This window comes from Fundulus heteroclitus, chromosome 17 (assembly GCF_011125445.2).
Source record: "Fundulus heteroclitus isolate FHET01 chromosome 17, MU-UCD_Fhet_4.1, whole genome shotgun sequence".
Classification (NCBI taxonomy): domain Eukaryota; kingdom Metazoa; phylum Chordata; class Actinopteri; order Cyprinodontiformes; family Fundulidae; genus Fundulus; species Fundulus heteroclitus.
This window is the reverse complement of record NC_046377.1, coordinates 20,102,324-20,124,111: the sequence shown is the minus strand read 5'-3', so window position 1 is coordinate 20,124,111 and position 21,788 is coordinate 20,102,324. Positions and strand designations below refer to the sequence as shown.

General features: G+C 40.8%; 1 protein-coding gene across 7 annotated transcripts in view; it reads right to left on the bottom strand.

The window, feature by feature from the left end:
* Positions 1 to 21,788, bottom strand: part of kmt2e (lysine (K)-specific methyltransferase 2E) — a 47,629-nt gene that overhangs the window by 1,287 nt on the left and 24,554 nt on the right. For 3 of the 7 annotated variants that reach the window (XM_036149170.1, XM_036149172.1, XM_036149177.1), the window contains 15 exons: positions 20,958 to 21,075; positions 20,138 to 20,247; positions 19,794 to 20,046; positions 18,891 to 18,989; positions 13,039 to 13,110; positions 12,378 to 12,563; positions 11,965 to 12,291; positions 9,290 to 9,589; positions 8,025 to 8,175; positions 5,071 to 5,300; positions 4,929 to 4,985; positions 3,161 to 3,730; positions 1,467 to 1,711; positions 1,309 to 1,388; positions 8 to 87 (listed from right to left, as the gene is read on the bottom strand). In XM_036149170.1, the coding sequence (XP_036005063.1) occupies positions 8 to 87; positions 1,309 to 1,388; positions 1,467 to 1,711; positions 3,161 to 3,730; positions 4,929 to 4,985; positions 5,071 to 5,300; positions 8,025 to 8,175; positions 9,290 to 9,589; positions 11,965 to 12,291; positions 12,378 to 12,563; positions 13,039 to 13,110; positions 18,891 to 18,989; positions 19,794 to 20,046; positions 20,138 to 20,247; positions 20,958 to 21,075 (2,878 nt within the window). The remainder of the gene's footprint in view (positions 1 to 7; positions 88 to 1,308; positions 1,389 to 1,466; positions 1,712 to 3,160; positions 3,731 to 4,928; positions 4,986 to 5,070; positions 5,301 to 8,024; positions 8,176 to 9,289; positions 9,590 to 11,964; positions 12,292 to 12,377; positions 12,564 to 13,038; positions 13,111 to 18,890; positions 18,990 to 19,793; positions 20,047 to 20,137; positions 20,248 to 20,957; positions 21,076 to 21,788) is intronic. The other 4 variants (XM_036149173.1, XM_036149174.1, XM_036149175.1 and 1 more) reach the window with 3 other exon arrangements.

Here is a 21,788-nt window from a genome sequence, read left to right as displayed (position 1 = left end):
GTCTTACTGTGTGGGTCGGGGTTTTTTGGAGGCCTGGAGACGCACATTCCCTCAGAGCAGGCGTGTCGCCTCCTTCTGTCTCACCGTCTGATAGACACAAACTCCTCAGTGCTTTGCAAATGTATTCATTCATTCATTTAAAAGGTGCTTTAAATCATCCAAAACAATAAAAGCCCTCAAAAGGATCAAAAACTAAATAATTCAGTAAAAAGGAGGAGCAATAAAAGCCTTTCTGAACAAATGCATCTTTAATTTGCTTCAGTACAGAGTCCCGGTTCAGTTACAGCACGACAACAATAATAATAAAACCTTTTATTCCCGTAAAACCTGTCCACATTTTGTCAAATAACCACATAATTCACTTTATTTTCTGGGGATTTTATGTTCCAGACCAACACAAAGCGGTATTTAGCTCCTAAAAGACATTCTCCCAGTTTAATCCTGCGATTAGCGCCTATCTCCTCGTCCCCGCTAGGGCTAAACAATTAATCGCATTTTCAATATAATCGCGATTTAGAAAAACGCAATTTCCAAATCGCAGAGGTCTGCAATTTTTGGCTATGTAACAATCAGGGAATTAGACACGTCCATTAGGTGTTGGTAAAATGTTTAAAGTGGGTTTGCCTCCACATGGAAGGGAAAACAGTTGCAGCAGTGAGATAATCTAATTTTATTACTTGTTTTAGAGTTTATATAACCATACAAAGCATTAAGTACAGGTCAATCAGTTTAATACATAGACTTACTTGTTGGTTGCACTTTATGTTCAACAAGGATTGATGTCCAAATCAACTAAAAGCTGTTCTCTTGAATAATATTCTGATTAATAGAAACATTAAAAGTACTTGTTTTGAATAGTCCTTGTTTACAAACGTCTTTATTTAGAGACCATTTTTGTTGCTTGTGGTTAATGCAGAGAAAAGTCAAAATTGCAGTTTTGGTTGAAATATATTGTAGGCAGAACTCAATTATTTCTGCTCTGAGTTTAGATGCTGCGGGTCTTTTAGCAACTAATCTGCACAGCGAGAAAACAAAATGATTTGTTTGTATATGTTTAAAAAAGACATGATAAATTAAACTTGAAAAAAAAAAAAAAATCGCATTAAATCACAATATTAAGAAAAAAAAAACGTTCAGCCCTACTTTATTTAGCAGCACCAGGGCTAAAACACACCCAGTGGAGATTTTTCCTTCCAACTCACTATTATGCGATACTTTGTGTCACATAAAATCCCAGCGATGCAAACCTAACTTTAACGGGATAACGCGTGAAAAAGTTGCAGGGATCGTCTTTTTTTTTCTCCTCACCTGCATCTTTATCTTTGCTGAGCAGCAACGCCCTGTGATAGCCGCGCTCTCTGGCCTGCTCCACCGAGGTCGACGACGTCCTGATGGCAAAGACACCTTTAATAATCTGGCCTCTAAACAAACACTGATAATATCAGCCCTAAAAAAACGTCACGTACCACTGGCCTTCTCCTCCCTCCTTCTCTCCAGACGCCTCGCTCTCCTCGCCGCTCTGCGGCTCCTTCACGCTCTGGGTGGAGTTGCACGGAGCGGGGGGTGGAGGAGGCTCACCGCTGGGCTCCAGAGCCACGGGGAACGCCTCCACAGCCAGAGGAGGCACGGTGGAGACCGGGGAGCTGCACTCGGTCTTGGAGCCGCTGCGACGAGCTTCTCGCTGACGTTTGCGGTACTCCAGCAGCGAGACCTGGGAGGACGGAGCGGTTTACGATCAGCGACACGCCGACAGAGGATGGAGATGTAGCGGCACAAAGCAACACGATGGAGAAAAAAGGCCCATTCTAGGTCTGGGCAGCAGGGGGCAGCATTCTGAAGCCACAAATGGACTCTGTACCACATTCATATATTACACGGTTCTAATAATACTCTCCTGGATACTGTGAATCGCACACTGTCTATTTCCCCTGCATTGTTTACATTGTTTTACATTTCAATTGTTTGCATAAATCACTGCTGCATCTTTATCCAGAAAATGTGTGCACTTTACTGTGATTTTTCAAGCTGTATGCAAACGAAATATTGTTCTGTACGCACTTTGTGCATACAAAATGACAAATAAAGCTGTCTATGTCAGATGTTAACTTCCTTGTTCAGACTCAGGTTTCCACAGACTGGACCTTTATTTTATTTTTTTTTAGCCAATATGAAGCTTAAATATAGAAAAACACAAATTGTTTTGCAGACTTTAAATATGGAATCTGCAAAAACTGGGATGTGCAAGAAAGATGATGGATAGACAGGTGGATGGGAAATACACTGCAAAAACGGAACTAGAAATAAGTAAAATATTCTTTAAAATTTGTGTATTTATCTCTGATTTGAGCAGGTAAATAAGACTATCTGCCAATGGAATGAGTATTTTGATCCCTAAAATAAGATAATTAGACATCCTGCACTTGAAATAAGATGATGAAGATGAATTGTTCCTATTTTAAGTGGAAAAATCTTATTTCCATTGGCAAATCATCTTATTTACCTGCTCAAATCAAGGACAAATACATTCATTTTAAAGAATATTTTACTTATTTCTAGTTACGTTTTTGCAGTGTAAATAATTGGGAAATAAAGCCATTGTTGGAAGGAGGAACAACACTGCAAAAACGGAACTAAAAATAAGTAAAATGCTCCTAAAATTTGTGTATTTTTCCTTGGTTTGAGCAGGTAAATAAGACGATCTGCCAATAAAATAAGATTTTTGCACTTAAAATAGGAACAACTCATCTCCATTATCTTATTTCAAGCGCAGGATATCTAATTATCTTATTTTAGGGGTCAAAACACTCATTCCATTGGCAGATAATCTTATATAACTGCTCAAATCTAGGACAAAAACACAAATTTTAAGAACATTTTACTTATTTTTAGATCTGTTTTTGCAGTGAATGGACGGTCGGGTCAAGAAATGGACGAATTACTGCAGGAAAACCGCCTGGAAATAAAAACCTTTGTAAATTTTTTGTACTAACCTGACCTAAAAGGGAAAACTCTTCTCATTAAACTCTAATTAGGCTCGTTACTGAGCGACATCATGCAGAAGGAAGCCACACATTTCCTGCAGCTACCTCATAAAGCCGTTTATCTCCTCACACCCATCATGACGTAAATACAAAGACCTCCAAGGCGGGTCGGCCCTCACCTTCTTCCTCTGCGGTGGGTTCTGTGCCGACGCGCCTCCCTCGCCTAGGCCGTCCCCGTTCAGCGAGCGGCAGAGGCCGAGGGAGCCGGCCTCCTCGGGGCAGGAGTAGAACAGCTGTCCCTGCGCCTCGCTGAACGGAGGCTGGGAGCCGGACAGGGACGCCGCTCCCGCCGCCGCGGCCCCAGCCGCCGCCGGCCCCGCCGCCGCCGCGGTCCCAGCCGCGGCCTCCGGCCTGAAAGGAGCCGCCAGAGGCTCCAGGGTGTGGGACGGGGTGAGGTCCCGTAGGTTTGAGTTGACTGGGGAGAAGTTCAGACCAGCTGGTCCAGTCAAGCCTCGGTCCGGGCTTTTGATCCAGCCCGGAAACGAGGAAGTGCAGGTTTCTCCTGACGAAGGAGGCTCGCCCGAGCCGTCCGCCGGCCCCCCCTCTGTCCTCTCCTCGCCACAGTCCAGCGGCTCAGCGGCCGGCAGCTGTGGGCTCTCTGGGACAGAAAGCTTGACTTCTGACGCGGCGCCGTCTGAGGCGGCGGGCCGGACGCTCGGCGAGGAGCTTAACGAAGGAGGACGATCCGCCTGGGAGAGACAGAGAGGATCAGCATCAGGGGACTTTCAGCACCGCCGCTCAGTTTTAACACGACCCCAAAACCTTCTAAACACATTCAGTGATAAATCCTCCGTGATTTTACAGAGAGGAACTGGATGGATGAACAGACGGATAAATAATTGGGTGTAAAGACGGACCAATGGATGAAGAGATGGTCAGACTGATGGATGGGACACATGAATCAAATCCCCGACTTTTCCAAACAGCATAAGACTCCTGCACTGCAAAAACTGATCTAAAAATTAGGGCTGAACAAGTAATCGCATTTTCAATATAATCGCGATTTAAAAAAACGCAATTTCCAAATCAGAGTCTGCAATTTTTGGCTATGTAACAAATAGGGAATTAGACACGTCCATTAGGTGTTGGTAAAATGTTTAAAGTGGGTTTGCCTCCACATGGAAGGGAAGACAGTTGCAGCAGTGAGATAATCTAATTTTATTACTTGTTTTAGAGTTTATATAATCATACAAAGCATTAAGTACAGGTCAGTCAGTTTAATACATAGAATTGCTTGTTGGTTGGACTTTATGTTCAACAAGGATTGATGTCCAAATCAACTAAAATCTGTTCTCTTGAATAATATTCTGATCAATAGAAACATTAAAAGTTCATATTTAAAATAGTCGTTCTTTACAAACATCTTTTTTTAGAGAACATTTTTGTTGCTTGTGGTTAATGCAGAGAAAAGTCAAAATTGCAATTTTGGTTGAAATATATTGTAGGCAGAACGCAATAATTTCTGCTCTGAGTTTAGATGCTGTGGGTCTTTTAGCAACTAATCCGCACAGCGAGGAAACAAAATGATTTGTTTGTATATGTTTAAAAAGACATGATAAATTAAACTGGGAAAAAAATTGCATTAAATCGCAATATTAGGGAAAAAAATAAGATTGTCTGCCAATGGAATGAGTATTCTGACCCCTAAAATAAGATAATTAGACATCCTGCACTTAAAATAAGATGATTGAGATGAATTGTTCCCATTTTAAGTGCAAAAATATTATTCCATTGGAAAATCATCTTATTTACCTGCTCAAATCAAGGACAAATACACTAACTTTAAGAACATTTTACTCTTTTTTTAGATCGGTTTTTGCAGTGTGACTGATTATTTATCTTAAAAAATATTTCACCAACAGCTCAGGGCTTAAAGGCACATCTCACCTCTTGCACGGAGGGTTTCCGACTGACCTCTGGTGAGTTCTCCTCTGAAGACTCAGTCTGTGGATCAGGAAACAAACTCAGTCGTCATTTTTTACTGCAGGCAGAAACAACGTGCAGCGGTGAGCGGCGGCGGCCTCCGTACCTCCTGGGGGGTGTTAAGTGCGTGTGTCGGGGTATTGTTGGACGCGGGCTCGGCGCCCGGCTCTTCTGTTCGGGGACGAGGCGGGGTGGTCAGTAAGCTGGACGCTGCCGACGTGTCGGAGTGGTCCGCTCGGGTGGGCGTGGCACAAGGGGAACCGTAGGGCGTGGAGCTCTCCGATATGCAGGCGTCTAACGGGGTCAGCCGCCGCTTTTTCAAAGGAGTGGGCAGCTCTGAGGGAACAGAGGATAATAAAATCTAGAAAAGTCTGTTTTTATCCACATTTAGAGAAAAAAAACATTCGCAAAGTCGGGTTTTTTTCCTCCCAACAACTCGTGAAAAAACAGAGACATGAAGCTGGTTTCTAGCTCAGCAGAAAAGTCGTTTCACATTCGATTTTTTGGGGCATTCTGAAAAACTTTAATCAGTTAAAATCTATTATAAACATCTTGACTAGGTTATCGCGGACGAAATACGGATCCATGAAATATTAATTTCTACTGATTGCAGAAAACTGGACTTCTAACCATTTGTTTGCCATCTAAACTGAACCCAGTTCAGCTCTAAGGCTGGAAGGGAAAGAAAAAGTAGAAAAACGTTGATTTAGGAACGAGTGTTTAGCCTTTAGATCAGAAACTAAAATAATAAATTAGCTGGACAAAAACTGAAGCTCATAATTTAAATATAAATCCGTTTAAAGCTAGGTTATTCTAATTTTTGATCTTAGATAATGAACTATTGTCCATGATGCTCAATTTTAATTTTTCCAAAATTATCCAGACTTGGAGAAAAACTATCAAATCAACTTTTATGCGTTCCCAGACGTATCAAGACTCAATAGGGTGTTTTCACTGACGTCACTGGCCAACTTCCGGTCCGCCATATTGGGTGGCACACTTCCTTATCTCTAGTTGTCTTACACGTATTATCGTATCGCGAATGGATAAGTACGCCAGCACGCTAGAGCGACCAGATAAGGACGTATATCTGAGGAAATGTTCCGTGATCGACCATATGGACCCGTATGCCCTCCACGGTGCCTTGTTTAGCCGTAATCCAGATGATTGGCCAAATGTAGAGCACGGCGACATAGTGCATTACCTGGTGTTCGGTGAAAACCCTCTGCACACTCTTGAGGAAATGAGAGCTTACAAGGGTCTAGAGGCTCACAACCAGTTCACATCTGGTTATGTACATCAAGGAAATCGCCATCATACGTGGACGGGTGAGTTTTAATAAGATGGTAAAAATGTAAACAATCCGACGCAAATGTGTCGCATGGTTCTGCGGTGGCTGGCGGCCGGCGGCGGGCGGTGCGCGAAGGCGCACCGCCCGCCGCAGGGCGGACGGGCTCTGGGCCGATCGACGCCGCTCGCGGCTTTAATTATTTAAGCAGAACAATGACCAGTGCAAAATTAAGTTGTATTTACTGTATTGGCGCCGGTAGGAGCTGCAGATCATAAAGCCAGCAAACAGTGGGAACACAGCAACTCGTTCAAAGGTAAGCTGCGCTCAGACGGGCTCTGGCCCATGCTAGTTTAGTAGCTGCTAACCGTCAGTGCTAACAACCACTCGCGCATGTAATGTACTTTTAACTAGCTGCTATGTGTTTCAAACGTTTAGAACACACTCTCATTGACATCGGGATACTGTGGAAAGTTATGTTCGGTCGACTTACAGCCGCGATCCAAGCGAGCCGACGACTCTTTGTTATCACTAACAGTTGTTCTCCGTGGTTGCGCCTCCAGGCAGGAAAGCGGTGGAAAATTAATCTGTTTCTATGTTTTTCCCATGGCGATCATGTGTTGCGCTGTTACAGCCCACAATACAGCAACGGTTTACCATGGTTGAAATCAAGTTAAGGTGAAATTAATCAAATTAAAACACGGCTGAGAGAGGGAGTACAGTATGCGGTAGTAATAGGCAGTAGAGGCGGCGGAGGCAGTCAACATGACAGCCGCGGAAAGTAATAAGTCATAACGCCCAAGCCCTATTATTAATATATTCTTCTTATATGTTTTAAATACTTAACAGTTAATTACCTGTGACAAAGTGAGCACCGCAGACTCTGGCGTATTCCAGCTTAACACCGTCCAAATCGGCACTGGATATCCGTGTCAGCCATAGGTGACGGCGTTGTTCAGAGAGCTGATTTGTTTTTTCACATTGATTCACTATTACGGCTGGTAGGCGATAGAAAGCGTTGATCTCCACCTCCACGGACCGTGCAACCAACCATTAAACACGTTTTCCCCATTGTTCACTTCCAATACTGCCTAAGGCGTCATACAATGCAGGTCAACGGTGCGAAACGACTGCCACCCAATATGGCGGACGCGCTGAGTAGTCACGTGAGCGTGACGTCAGCTGAAAACCCCCTATTCTAAATTATTTTTCCCATCGTGTAGTTCAAGTATATTAATAATAATATTTTCTGAAATTCTGAAATCCCTCCCAAAAAACTGAATCCTCTACATCATGGGTGTCAAACTAATTTCTAGATGGGGCCACTTTGGCATCATGAAGTAATTAAAATGTCCGGTTCCACGTATATAGGGGATTCTTTTGATTTCATAATGTCATTGATGTTCACATAAAAACATAAAGATTTCACAGCAACATAAAGGTAGCCTCTCTATGCCCAATTTAAACTGTTTATCTGCAAAAAAAAAGTTGTTATTGGGGTGAGTTACACTTTAAACTCATCATTCTGCATCACTTTTTCTCTTTCTGGACATTTCTTGGTTGTTTCAATGTGTTGTGGGAAAACTGACATCTAGTGGCAGGAAGCTGTTACTACAGAGTAAAAAATAAATAACTAAAAAAATTTCCCAGGAGGCCTTTTCTGGCTCCTGAGGGCCAGATAAATGACCTCGACGGGCCGGATTTGGCCCCCGGGCCTTGGGTTTGACTGGTGTTCTAGAGGAACTAATAATAAAAGCTAGAAATCAACCAACCTGGTAGCGAGCAGGTGCCGTTGTAGAGCAGCGGGCTGTCCGAGTCTCCGTTAACGGACGGGCTGAGAGGGCCGTCGCCGGGCATGAAAAGGCTCGGCCGTCTGGCGGGGCTGGTGGAGCCCTCCTCCTCCAGAGCCTGCTTCAACCATCGCTGCAAGCAGACGAGTCCATGAATGACGGCAGCGGCTAAAATACTAACAGCTCAATAGTTACGCAACATTTTAGACGACTTTGCAGCACAAAACGTTTTGTTCCTGCTACGGATACAAAATTTAGTGCATTTTATTGGGGTTTTATGCAACGAACCAACAAAAAGTAGTACAGCAGCACAAAAAACTGAAAATGGCAGAATCATACGGTGGAAATGTTTTTATTTGATTCACTTTTTTTGCTGAAAGGACAAAGAAACAAGTCAAAGTAGATTATACACTGCAAAAGGGAACTAAAAGTAAGTAAAATTTTCTTGAAATTAGTGTATTTTTCCTTCATTTGAGCAGCTAAATAAGACTATTGGCCAATGGAATTAGATTTTTGCACTTAAAATAAGAACAATTTATCTCCATCATTTTATTTCAAGAGCAGGATGTCTTATTATCTTATTTTAGGGGCAAAAATACTCATTCCGTTGGCAAACAGCCTTATTTAGCTACAGCGGCTACAACACACGGCTACACTGCAAAAACGGAACTAGAAATAAGTAATATTTTCTTAAAATGAGTGTATCTGTTCTTGATTTGAGCAGCTAAATAAGATGATCTGCCAATGGAATGAGTATTTTGATCCCTAAAATAAGATAATTAGACATCCTGCACTTGAAATAAGATGGAGATGAATTGTTCCTATTTTAAGTGCATAAATCTTATTCCATTGGCAAATAATCTTATTTACCTGCTCAAATCAAGGACAAATACACTCATTTTAAAGAATATTTTACTTATTTCTAGTTCCGTTTTTGCAGTGTAAATAATTGGGTAATGAAGCCATTGTTGGAAGGCTCAAATCAAGGAAAAATATACTAATTTCAAGAAGATTTTGCTTACTTTCAGGTCTCTTTTTGCAGTGTAGTTTAACCAATGTTTAGATCAAAGCATTTTCATGTCAGAATGGCCTAGTCAAAGTCCCGGGAAGCTGAAGCAGAGGGACTGTAAACGCTAATGAAGGCTTTTATTCAGGGTGTCAGAGAAAATGGGGCTGAAAATAAACACGTATTTTACACAGAAAAGATTTTTACGGCGTTGGTCTGTCACGTGACGGGGGGAACGTACCTTTTTACAGGAGCCGGTGGTGGGCGGCGTTTCCGGCAGCTCTCTGGAGCGCCGTCTCCCGGTGGGCACGCCGGGCGCCGTGGGGCTGCGGTTGGCCAGGAACGGCGAGGAGAAGCGGACGTAGTGTTTGGGCGTGCTGTACACCTGCGGCGAGCAGCTCATGCCCGGCAGCGCGTTGAGCTGCGTGGCGAGCACTTCCGGGTCGCTGCTTATTCTCAGCGGCCGGTCCGGCACCGGCTCTGGCGTTCGCGCTGCGCCGCGGTCCTGCTGCTTCTCTCCCACCCACTCGCTCACAAAGTGCTGGAAGAGAGAGTTTAAAGCGTTTTAACCATTTTCCTGAATGTTGAATAAGGAAGCAGAGTTCCTACAGCATAAGGCAAGTTAAATTCAAGACTTTTTAAGACTTTTTAATGCCACTTGAAATAAAAAGTTAAGACCAACTTCACGATAAACAAGACAAAACTGGTTGCGACAACTTCACCCAAATGTTGATTTTAACATAAAACATTACTTTCTGGCCCAGTAGACATGTTTAAAATTTAAAAAAAACATTCCATACAGGAAGAAAGCTAAAAAAAATTACAGATATATTTTTAACAACTACTGGACTGAACTCACAAACTTTGTTTTGTTCCCTACTAAAATAAACTATAAATCAGTTTTAAAAAACCACAACATAACCAGTGCCGACTCTTTTTCGCAGCTATGGTCCGGCTGCAACAGTTTTTTTTGGTTCTCCTATCGGGACGGAACCAATAATGGTTACATTGAGCCGTTTGGTAAATTAAAAAAATATATAATTGTGTCAATTATTATACTGTTTGGTAAGGATTACAAAAATAAAATCCTATTTATGACCTGGTAACAATTTTAAGACCTAAGAAAGATTGATTTAAGACATTTTAATGCTAATTAAGGCCTTAGTTTTATATTACAGAATTCAATGCCTTTTAAGACTTTTTAATGCCACTTGAAATAAAAAGTTAAGACCAACTTCACGATAAACAAGATAAACCTGGTTGCGACAACTTCACCCAAATGTTGATTTTAACATAAACCATTACTTTCTGGCCCAGTAGACATGTTTAAAACTTTAAAAAAACATTCCATATAGGAAGAAAGCTAAAAAAAAAAAACACAAATTACAGATATATTTTTAACAACTACTGGACTGAACTCACAAACTTTGTTTTGTTCTCTACTAAAATAAACTATAAATCAGTTTTAAAAAACCACAACATAACCAGTGCCGACTCTTTTTCACAGCTATGGTCCGGCTGCAACAGTTTTTATTGGTTCTGCTATCGGGACGGAACCAATAATGGTTACATTGAGCCGTTCAGTAAATTAAAAAAATTATAATTGTGTCAATTATTTTACTGTTTGGTAAGGATTACAAAAATAAAATCCTATTTATGACCTGGCAACAATTTTAAGACCTAAGAAAGATTGATTTAAGACATTTTAATGCCAATTAAGGCCTTAGTTTTATATTACAGAATTCAATGCCTTTTAAGACTTTTTAATGCCACTTGAAATAAAAAGTTAAGACCAACTTCACGATAAACAAGATAAACCTGGATGCGACAACTTCACCCAAATGTTTATTTTAACATAAACCATTACTTTCTGGCCCAGTAGACATGTTTAAAACTTAAAAAAAAACATTCCATATAGGAAGAAAGCTAAAAAAAAATTACAGATATATTTTTAACAACTACTGAACTGAACTCACAAACTTTGTTTTGTTCTCTACTAAAATAAACTATAAATCAGTTTTAAAAAACCACAACATAACCAGTGCCAACTCTTTTTCGCAGCTATGGTCCGGCCGCAACAGTTTTTATTGGTTCTGCTATCGGGACGAAAACAATAATGGTTACATTGAGCCGTTCGGTAAATTAAAAATATATATAATTGTGTCAATTATTTTACTGTTTGGTAAGGATTAAAAAAAAAAAATCCTATTTATGACCTGGCAACAATTTTGAGACCTAAGAAAGACTGATTTAAGACATTTTAAAGCCAATTAAGGCCTTAGTTTTATATTACAGAATTCAATGCCTTTTAAGACTTTTTAAATGCCACTTAAAATAAAAAGTTAAGACCAACTTCACGATAAACAAGATAAATCTGGTTGCGACAACTTCACCCAAATGTTTATTTTAACATAAACCATTACTTTGTGGCCCAGTAGACATGTTTAAAACTTTAAAAAAACATTCCATATAGGAAGAAAGCTAAAAAAAAAACACAAATTACAGATATATTTTTAACAACTACTGAACTGAACTCACAAACTTTGTTTTGTTCCCTACTAAAATAAACTATAAATCAGTTTTAAAACCCACAACATAACCAGTACCAACTCTTTTTCGCAGCTATGGTCCGGCCGCAACAGTTTTTATTGGTTCTGCTATCGGGACGGAACCAATAACGGTTAAATTGAGCCTTCTGTAAATTAAAAAATATATAATTGTGTCAATTATTTTACTGTTTGGTAAGGATTACAAAAACTAATGACCTGGCAACAATTTTAAGACCTAAGAAAGATTGATTTAAGACATTTTAATGCTAATTAAGGCCTTAGTTTTATATTACAGAATTCAATGCCTTTTAAGACTTTTTAAGGATCTGCAGGAACCCTGAGGAACACAGACAGAAACGCCTCCAACCTTTTTCGTTTTGTAGCTCTTGCTCCCTGTGCGGGTTCTGTCGGGCGCCGGCGAGCTGCTGTGTGGGGGGCTGCTTTCTGGGACGTGTGGGGGGATTGCTTCCGGCTCCGGCGCGGACGGCGTCTCTCCTTCGGGCGTCTCGCTGGCCGGAGGCTCCACGGGCTCGGCCGGAGAGCTGGGCGTCAGGTCGGAGCAGGTGCTGATGGTGCGAGCGCGCCGCCGCTGCTGGCCGATGTGAGTCCGGCTCCTGGAGAAGCTCTTCCTGTTGCGGGAGGGTTTCACCTTGGCCGGCTTCAGTCCGGGCTCCTCCTTTATCTCCACAGGCACCTGAGACACCAGCGGCTGTTAAAAAAAAAGGCCTTTCTGACAAAAATCTCGCGCTAATCCCGCCTCCGTTTGTCTCTCTCGCTCACCTGCATGACGGCCGGAGAGTCGACCGTCTCTGGCGTGGCCGGCGGCTCCTCCTTGATGTCGCCGCGGCCGCCCACTTCAGTTTTGCCGCTGCCGATCCGCTCCAAGGCCTGCTCCCGCCGCTTCTCCCGCTTCTCCATCCTGGCGAAGGCTTGCAGAATGGCCTCCATCTTCCTCTCCTCTCGTGTCTGCGGCGAGTCGGGAGGAGGAAGAGGGAACAACCGTTAGCGTCTAATGAGGCCCTGAGGTCTCGGTGCAAAGGGTTAAAGTGGGTTACACAGCAAAGGCCATTCTAAAAGGATGCAAATGCAGATAGATGGGGGGAAGGTCACTGCTCTCTTTTAAAAAAAACAGAAGCACCGCAGAAAAGAGTGACAGATGCAAAAAAAATAAAATTTAATAAATAAAAACCCCAAAGTAGGAAAGCGGCGTGAATAAAGTGGCTCCAGACTACTGGCTGGTAGTCTGTGCTCCTGCAGGAACCTGCACCAAAAATCCCCCCCGAGCTCCTTAAGTGGAAACTACGGCTACCTCCACCGCCCTTTAAGGAAAGATAAACACACCCAGACACACAGGGTTAGTTGGCTTATAACAAACGGCAGATTTGGTGGTGGTGAACCCTGGGATGGGGGTGATGTCGGCCATGTATGGGGTCGAGTTTACCTCTTTGAGTTTTGGCCCCTTCCAGCTTGAAGCCGCCCCGACTGGTAGATGGGACTGCTCGGCTGGGTTGGCCTGAATGTTTAATAAAGAGACAGCCCAGTTTAGAGACGCGTCGCTCTACGATTAAACAAAAAGGCTCCACAAACGCTAGCCAGGCCCTGGGTTGGACTCTAAGTGATGGAGAACACATTTTTGTCATGATGGGTGACCAATAATCCACGTGTGCAGGAGGAACCAAACGGCAAAAGACGGCTCAAAGCGCCGCCTGAGACTAAAGCGACTCCTTAGGATTACTTCCTCCAGTCTAAAAGGACACATTTTACAAAATAATTACCGCTTTTAATGTTTGCATCCCATAATATCATGAACTAGCACATCATCCTTCAGCTAACATGTTGAATAATTAAGAAAAAAAAAGGTCTTCATGGGTCCACATTTATGCAACGATAAGCACTTTAAGCGGAAAACCTGAATTAAAATAATTTATTCAGCGAGGGGAAACTGATCATTTTAGGCTGATAATTAGTTTATACTAGCGGTCACTCTTCAAAATGGGAAAGACAAACAGAAAGCGCTGCTCCTGTTAGGCCAGATCTACAGTCAGGGAAGTAATTTAGAAATGTGTAGCTCAGGGGTGTCAAACATACGGCCCGCGGGCCGGATCCGGCCCGCCGAACAATTTAGTCCGGCCCTGTGGCTAAATGCATTATCATTATAATTTTTATTTATTTTTTTTTTTCCAGTGTCCTGTCTGGCAATGTGGCAATAAGATGCCACAAAGAGCTCATCAGATTTGACTTTCACAAGTGGACAAGATAAAAGGAAGAGAATGATAAAACAATTATTGAAAAAAACATGTATTTCGTTTAATTGAAAATATGCAGTTCCTATATTGTCCACGAGGGGCGCTGTGTTTTAATTAGCAGATTAAGCTTCAGGTGTGGAAAAATTCAAATAATTTCTTAATTTTTATCTGTTTGATGTATTTTGTCATGCAGGACAGTGTTTTTAAGTTCCAAAAAATGTGAATAAATGTTTTTCAACATTGTTCAATCACTGTGATCAGTTCTTATGCATAATGTACAAGTAAATGTTTAACTGAGTAAAAGTATTGTTGAAATTGCACATACTTTTCTTAAAAACGCTGAGGTTATTCATAATATATTGTGTAAAAGTGAAATTCATTTAATATAAAAATCAACAACAAGTCCACTTTTATTAGTTCTATTTAATCTTGCAATGAGTTAACTCGTGTGGCCCTCTTGAGATCATATTAAGCTGAATGCAGCCCCTAAACCAAAATGAGTTTGACACCCCTGGTGTAGCTCTTAGCGGGACAAACGTGGATCAGAGAGGATGATGCGTTGGGTACCAGAGATTCTCCATCATCACCGTCACAAGCCTTCCAGATACCAACATGTCAGTTTGGTGTAAAACGAAGCAGGAACATGTGGGAGCGTAGCGCTGGTAGGTAGAGCAGAGGATCAATGATGCTGTGGGCCGGTTTTCAAACCCAACACCCGGGCCATCAGGAGCTTTTCGGATCAACTTTTAATAAAAAAATGTGACGGACACAACCGGTAAATCCAAAATGGCCGCTCCTGCAGCAAAACGGTGTTTTATTATAATAATTTTTTGAAATATATCAACAATCCCTGCTGCGAAAATGATTTAACACAAGACTTGTTTCCCAGCAGAACACATGTAGTCCTATTAAAAGTGGAATTTTTCTAGTTTTTCAGAATGAGAAAAAGTCGCTTTGATAAAAGACGGATTCATTTAAAGGCTTTTTGGAGAATCTACAACAGGTGGCATCAAATTTAATCTATTATGTGTCGTCTAATGACAGATAAATCTGTTTATTTAACGCATAATGTGTCCTCTCACAGGACTGAGACTAAATAAGGGCCCACCGCTTTAATGCGATGCAGAAATTTCATGTTATTTGCTGCAGCAGATAAAGTCGTTAAACTGGATCATCCTGAAGGGGGAAACGTGATTAAAACATGTGGAGTGAATTTTCTTCCATTATTGCTGCAAAGAACACATTTTTGTAAATGGCAATTCAAAAGAATAAAATGCAACCCAGAAATTAAGCTTTAAACTTCTTAATTAAAAACAAAAAACATTCCGAGAGTAACTTTGGTGTTTTCTCAGATTTTGTTTCTGAAAATTCTTCTACAGATTTTATATTTTCAAATTTCTCTCTTTCAGTCTGAGTTTTACATATTGCATTCTTGCTCTTGACACGACAAATAAAAATGTCGTCACTAACGTCCAAACAGACCAATAGAAATGCATCTTTGCTTCAGAGGAAAGTGAAGAGAATTTGATCTGAAAAACGCAATTTAAACTCAATCTGTCCTCAATCTCTTATTTTAATTATTTTGCACACTTCTCTCAGGAATATCTAAATGCACATTCTGTAAATGAAGCCTTAAATCATTGCCCCTAAAGTGCTTTATTACCTCATTATTTGTGATTCATGAAGGCCGACTAATCCATGTAACACGGCTCATATCAGTCACAAAGGGACTGATATCAAAGGCCTCAAACTCTGACACAAACTTTTGATCTTTTTTTATCTATAATGTGAAAAAAAATTAAAACTGTACACATTTTTTATTGTCTGTTGTGTGAACTCAAGATAAATTTGTATCGCTCTCTCCCTTTTCTTTCCTCTTTTTCACCTCTTCTTTTTTTTCCTCTTCTACCTTCTTGTTTCAGTGTCCATTTAACATGAAATATTTGCAGCATCAATTAAAATAAAGCTTCTTTCATGTATAAATAAAGCGGAGCGGTAAGGCTCCACACTGAAAGTAAAATCTGTTGGGCTCTTTTTGGCATTAAGACAATAATTATTATTGCTACATTCCTAGACAGGAAACTAAAACAAACAAACAAAAAAAAAAACGAAAAAAAGAGATTTGAAAATAATAAATCTGTAAAAAAGAAAAAAAAACTATATTTTTTGGAAAAAATAAAATATGAAAAATATAAAAAAAAAAAAAAAAAAAGTTTTTTTTAATATAAAATCAAAGAAAACACCAGAGTTACTCTCAAAAAAACTTTTTTGATTAAGAGGTTTTTAGTTTAACTTCTGGATTGCATTTTTAATTTATTTTTTTTTCCTTCAACAATAACGGAACAAAATTCACTCCATAAAAACCGGGCAGAAAACGATGCACTTAAAAAAAACAACAACGAAAAAAACCTAAGATTCAGAAAAATCGAGACAAACCTAAAGTTTTGAAATCACAAGTCTAAGCGGCACCAGAACCGGGGGCATCTTTTCCACCCGTGACCCACAGTGGGTGAAAACACGGCCTTTTGTGTCGGCGCCGTTCTGAACCACAGAGAGCGGATCGTCGGATCTCCTGGACCCGACACGGCTCCATCCGCCCTCCCTTAATCTCTCCATCTCTCTCTGATTAGCACAGCTGTATGTCGCCCAACGATGAGTCAGCATTTTACACCTTGGATCCAGCGTGTGAAATGAAGCTGACTGCAGGGTAATTTCCAGCCTGTGTGTGTGTGTGTGTGTGTGTTGGTGTGATTCCCATCTCTCAGGAACATGAGGCCATTTGGCAGCGAGTGTGGGGAGAGGTTGATGCCATTTTAGAGTCCTGTCTGCGATGAAGGTTAGAGGCGGCGCTGCTCTGAAACTCTAACGCACCCCCAGGGACCGATCCTGAACGGGCTTCCGCCGCCGCCGCCGATGGGTGTTTTATGAAACCATTTTGCATTTCTCACGCACGGTTAAAAGCTGAAAAGGTGGCGGGCGGTTCAGGAAAATACACAAACAAATCCCGCTGATTATTGACGGACAAGCGCGAAGCTACGATGTTTGGAGAGGAAGGAAGTTGAAGCTGAAGGAGGGCAAAACAATAAAAAAAGGGTGAGGCTGAGCAAAAGAGCAACAAAGGGCGCCGACAGCGGTGGGGCGTCCTAGCAGAGCTGAAGGATCAAGAGGAGGCTGCGGTTACAGTCAGAAGGTTACACACACCCACTAGCTCATTAGTTTTGGGCTTTTTTTTTTTTTACCATCAATTTGAACATCAATTCTGATTAAAAATGTTGCCCTAAGCTAATTAAGCATTTACAGAACATTAGGAGTGAGCTGAGAACCGACTGCCAGCACGGCGGTGGCAGAATCATGCTGTGGGGAAACTCTAGATTCTTCAGCTTCACTTCAAATCAACAAAGGCTTTAAAGTTTAAAGTCGGACCAGAACCCAACGTGGAGATGAATGACGTTGGATCCTGAGGCTCCCAGCATGCAGAGCGCTCAGACGTCCCCTTAAAGCAGGAGTCTGCAACCTGTGGCTCTTTACACCTTCAGCTTTGGCTCTTAAAAACTTAAAAAACACAGGAGGAAATAATTGCTCAATGTTTCTAAATATAATTTAACATTGCTAGCTTTAGGATGCATTTAGTTCTGGAATATATGCATAACATTTCCAGAAAGAAAGAAACTAATGGTGTATAGAATATTTTACTTTAGCTAAATTAAAGTATCTTTTTGTCAAAAGATTGCAAACGACTTGCTTTTTAATCATTTTGATGCCATTTGCTATAAAATTCAAATGTCCAATTGAAGAAAATGCATTAAACCTAAACATAAAAATACTGTTGGTTAAATAATAAAAACTGTTGATCTTTAACAAAACAAAAAAAAAATGTAAACAAATGTCCTATAATATACTATAAAAACAAGCTCTTGTTTCAAAGAGATGTGTAACTTTTGTGGCTCTAAACAAAATGTGTTTAGCTGGACCGAGGGTAAAAATGGCTCTGTGGGTTACAAAGGTTTCTGACCCCTGATCTAAAGAGACATTTTTCCTACAGTCTACTTAAATTAAACTCATTTAGAGCCACAAATGTTGCCTGGCCTTTAGGAAAAAAAAGACAAGTTCTAATTTTTGAGAAAGATCTACTGTAGGAAATATGTTGTCATCGTTAAAGAAAAAACACCATTTTATCTCTGTTTTGAGTTTTTTTTTTAAAAAAAAAGGATGGACAGGGATGTTGATATTTGTGGATAATGATGTAAAAAAAAATATTCATAGTTTCCAACATAATGAAAAAAATATTGATTTAAAATTAAATATTACTGGCACACTGCAAAAACTGATCTAAAAATAAGTAAAATATTCTTAAAGTTAGTGTATTTGTCCTTGATTTGAGCAGGTAAATAAGCTTATCTGCCAATGGAATGAGCATTTTTACCCCTAAAATAAGATAATTAGACATCCTGCACTTGAAATAAGATGATAGAGATGAATTTTTCCTATTTTAAGTGCAAAATTCTTATTCCATTGGCAACTCATGTTATTTACCTGCTCAAATCAAGGACAAATACACAAATTTTAAGAACATTTTACTTACTTCTAGTTCCGTTTTTGCAGTGCACTGTCAGCATCATTCTGTTGTGAAAAATTAAAAGAAAAAAACTGCTGAAACCTGCATTTATCATCATTATTACATTTAAATACCATAATAAAAATATAATTTGTAGCCAAAGAGCCACCGGTTGCAGAGCCCTGCTCTAGAGTTAGACTTATAAAGCCTTTATGATTGCCACACAAAGTTATTTAGACATATTTAGACTAGAGAGGAATTAGGTGCTTAATAATTTCACCATGAAAAAAAAAAAAAAAGCCCAAAACTAACGTGTGATTGGTGGAAGGAACGAGTGCGTGGAAACGTCTGAGCAGCAGACAGACAGTTTAGTCCACACCAGCAGGGAGGAGCAACAGTTTGGCTTTTCTCTTCCTGTCTCCACGTTCTGCTGGGTGGGGAGGGGGGGGGGCGTAGCAAAAGAAGCTCGAGTCCCTAACTCGGCACACTTACCATCTTCCTCCTCCTCTCTGCAATCTGCTCCTCTGACTCCATCTCTACTTCATTGCTAACGGAGGTTTTGTCGTCTAAATCCTCAAATAATTCGGGATCCTGTAAGAGGAGGGGAGAGCCGTGTATGGCCATTTTTTTCTCATCATGGCTGACGATGCAGCCCAGCTACAGACTACAGGTAGACAGGGGAAGGCTGAGGATAAGGAGGGGGGAGTGGAAATTTCCTCTAAAAAAAAAAAAAAGGCATTTTTTTTCTTTCTTCCCTTCAGCTGTTCCACATTTTAATTTCTTCAATGCCAAAATGTCGCTCAGAAAAGTCCGGCTTTGGAGACGGATTGGACCGATTTGTTACACTGCAAAAACGGATCTAAAAATAAGTAAAATGTTCTTAAAATTAGTGTTTTTTGTCCTAGATCTGAGCAGGTAAATAAGATTATCTGCCAATGGAATCAGTATTTTTACCCCTAAAATAAGATAATTAGATATACTGCACTTGAAATAAGATGGAGATGAATTGTTCCTATTTTAAGTGCAAAAATCTTATTCTATTGGCAGATCATCTTATTTACCTGCTCAAATCAAGGAAAAATACACAAATTTTAAGAACATTTGACTTATTTTGAGTTCAGTTTTTGCAGTGTATGATGACGTCTCCAAGCCTAACCTGGTAAATAAATCCTCCAAAACATGATTCTGTGTTACTCTGCGAGACTTTTTGGGGTTTTCTCAGCAAAGTTTAAGGCTGAAAAGGGAAAAAAACGGTGAATAGGGAGGACGGAACGTGACGTGCACCGACAACGGGAAGAACGTGCAGAGAACATCCTTCAAAACTGCGAGGATGGATCGTGGCGGTGGCGAGAGAACGTGTCGAAGCAAAGGACTTAGATCCGTGCGTGAACTTGCCTGATTGTTTGAGATGGAGAGTCGCAGCGGGGAGAGTTTCCTCTGCTTGCCGTCGCCTAGGCTCTTCCCCTTCCCCTCGCCGTCCAGAGCCATGTTCTGGTTCTGCCCCTGGTCGTCTCGCACCAGCTCCTTGTCTTTACGGCTGCCCCTGCGTCTGCCTCCAGAGCTTAAGTTCTCAGTGGGCTCCAGGTTGTGCTTCAGCACCGGGCACTCCTGGTTCCCCTTCACACAGGCACAGTCTACCTTGTATTTACTGCAGAGGGGGAGGGGGGAGAGCGACGGTCAACGTTGAGATTCTTTCTGACCACTTCACGGCCGACAAGCGAACAGCAGCTGCGACTCACCAGCAGCCGTAATCGAAGTCGAAGCCGATGGTGATCTCCGTGCCTTTGGAGATCGGCCTCAGCGAGTAGATGTAGAGATGCAGCATGCCGTCCTCGATGACGTGCCGTACCTGAGGGACGGAGCGAAGCAGAGGCAGAGGTGAGCGTTCACACTGCAAAAACACAACTAGAAATAAGTAAAATATTCTTTAAAATGAATGTATTTATCCCTGATTTGAGCAGTTAAATAAGATTATTTGCCAATGGAATGAGTATTTTTACCCCTAAAATAAGATAATTAGACATCCTGCACTTGAAATAAGATGATGGAGATGAATTGTTCCTATTTTAAGTGCAAAAATCGTATTTTATTGGCAGATCGTCTTATTTACCTGCTCAAACCAAGGAAAAATACACAAATTTTAGGAGCATTTTACTTATTTTTAGTTCCGTTTTTGCAGTGTTGTTCCTCCTTCCAACAATGGCTTCATTTCCCAATTATTTACACTGCAAAAACGGAACTAGAAATAAGTAAAATATTCTTTAAAATGAATGTATTTGTCCTTGATTTGAGCAGGTAAATAAGATGATTTGCCAATGGAATAAGAATTTTGCACTTAAAATGGGAACAATTCATCTTCATCATCTTATTTCAAGTGCAGAATGTCTAATTATCTTATATTAGGGGTCAAAATACTCATTCCATTGGCAAATAATCTTATTTACCTGCTCAAATCAAGGACAAAAACACTAACTTTAAGAACATTTTACTTATTTTTAGATGTTTTTGCAGTGCAGCGGCTCCGTTTGTCTAACGGGTCACGCTGCTGGTCGGTCCTACCTCAGAGTTGGGGGTGCAGGAGCGACGGATGAAGCGCGCCTCGTTGCCGAAGCTGCGGGCGTCCACGCACATCTCCACGCCGTCGAATTTGGAATAAAACAACACAAACGGGTAAGGCCTAAAGAGGAGAGAGAGGAGGGATCAACGTCTGATGGAGGAAAACGTCAAATACGCTGCTTTGCAAAAGTATTCTGAGACATAACCCCAAACTGTTTTGGTGAGATAAACAAAGTACACTGCAAAAAGAGAACTAAAAATAATTATCATTAGTGTTTACAGTCCATCTGCTCCAGCTTCCAGGGACTTTGACAAGGCCATTCTGACGTGAAAATGCTTTGATCTAAACATTGGTTAAACTACACTGCAAAAAGGGAACCGAAAGTAAGCAAAATCTTCTTGAAATCAGTGCATTTTTCCTTGATTTGAGCAGCTAAATAAGACTATTTGCCACTGGAATGAGTATTTTTACCCCTAAAATAAGATAATTAGATATCCTGTACTTGAAATAAGATGATGGACATGAATTGCTCTTATTTTAAGTGCAAAAATCTTGTTCCACTTGCAAATAGTCTTATTTAGATCCTCAAATCAAGGAAAAATACACTTATTTCAAGAAAGTGTAATACACAATTTTGTTTAGAGCCACAAAAGTTACACATCTCTTTGAAACAAGAGCTTGTTTTTATAGTATATTATAGGACATCATGACACAACGGGGAAAGTATAGACGGCTTTCAGAGGTTTATATATAAAAAATTTAAATCTATAAACAGTGAAGCAAACTAGTAGAAAGTCAGACCAGAAACAGAAACTTTCTCTGCCGCTTTGGTC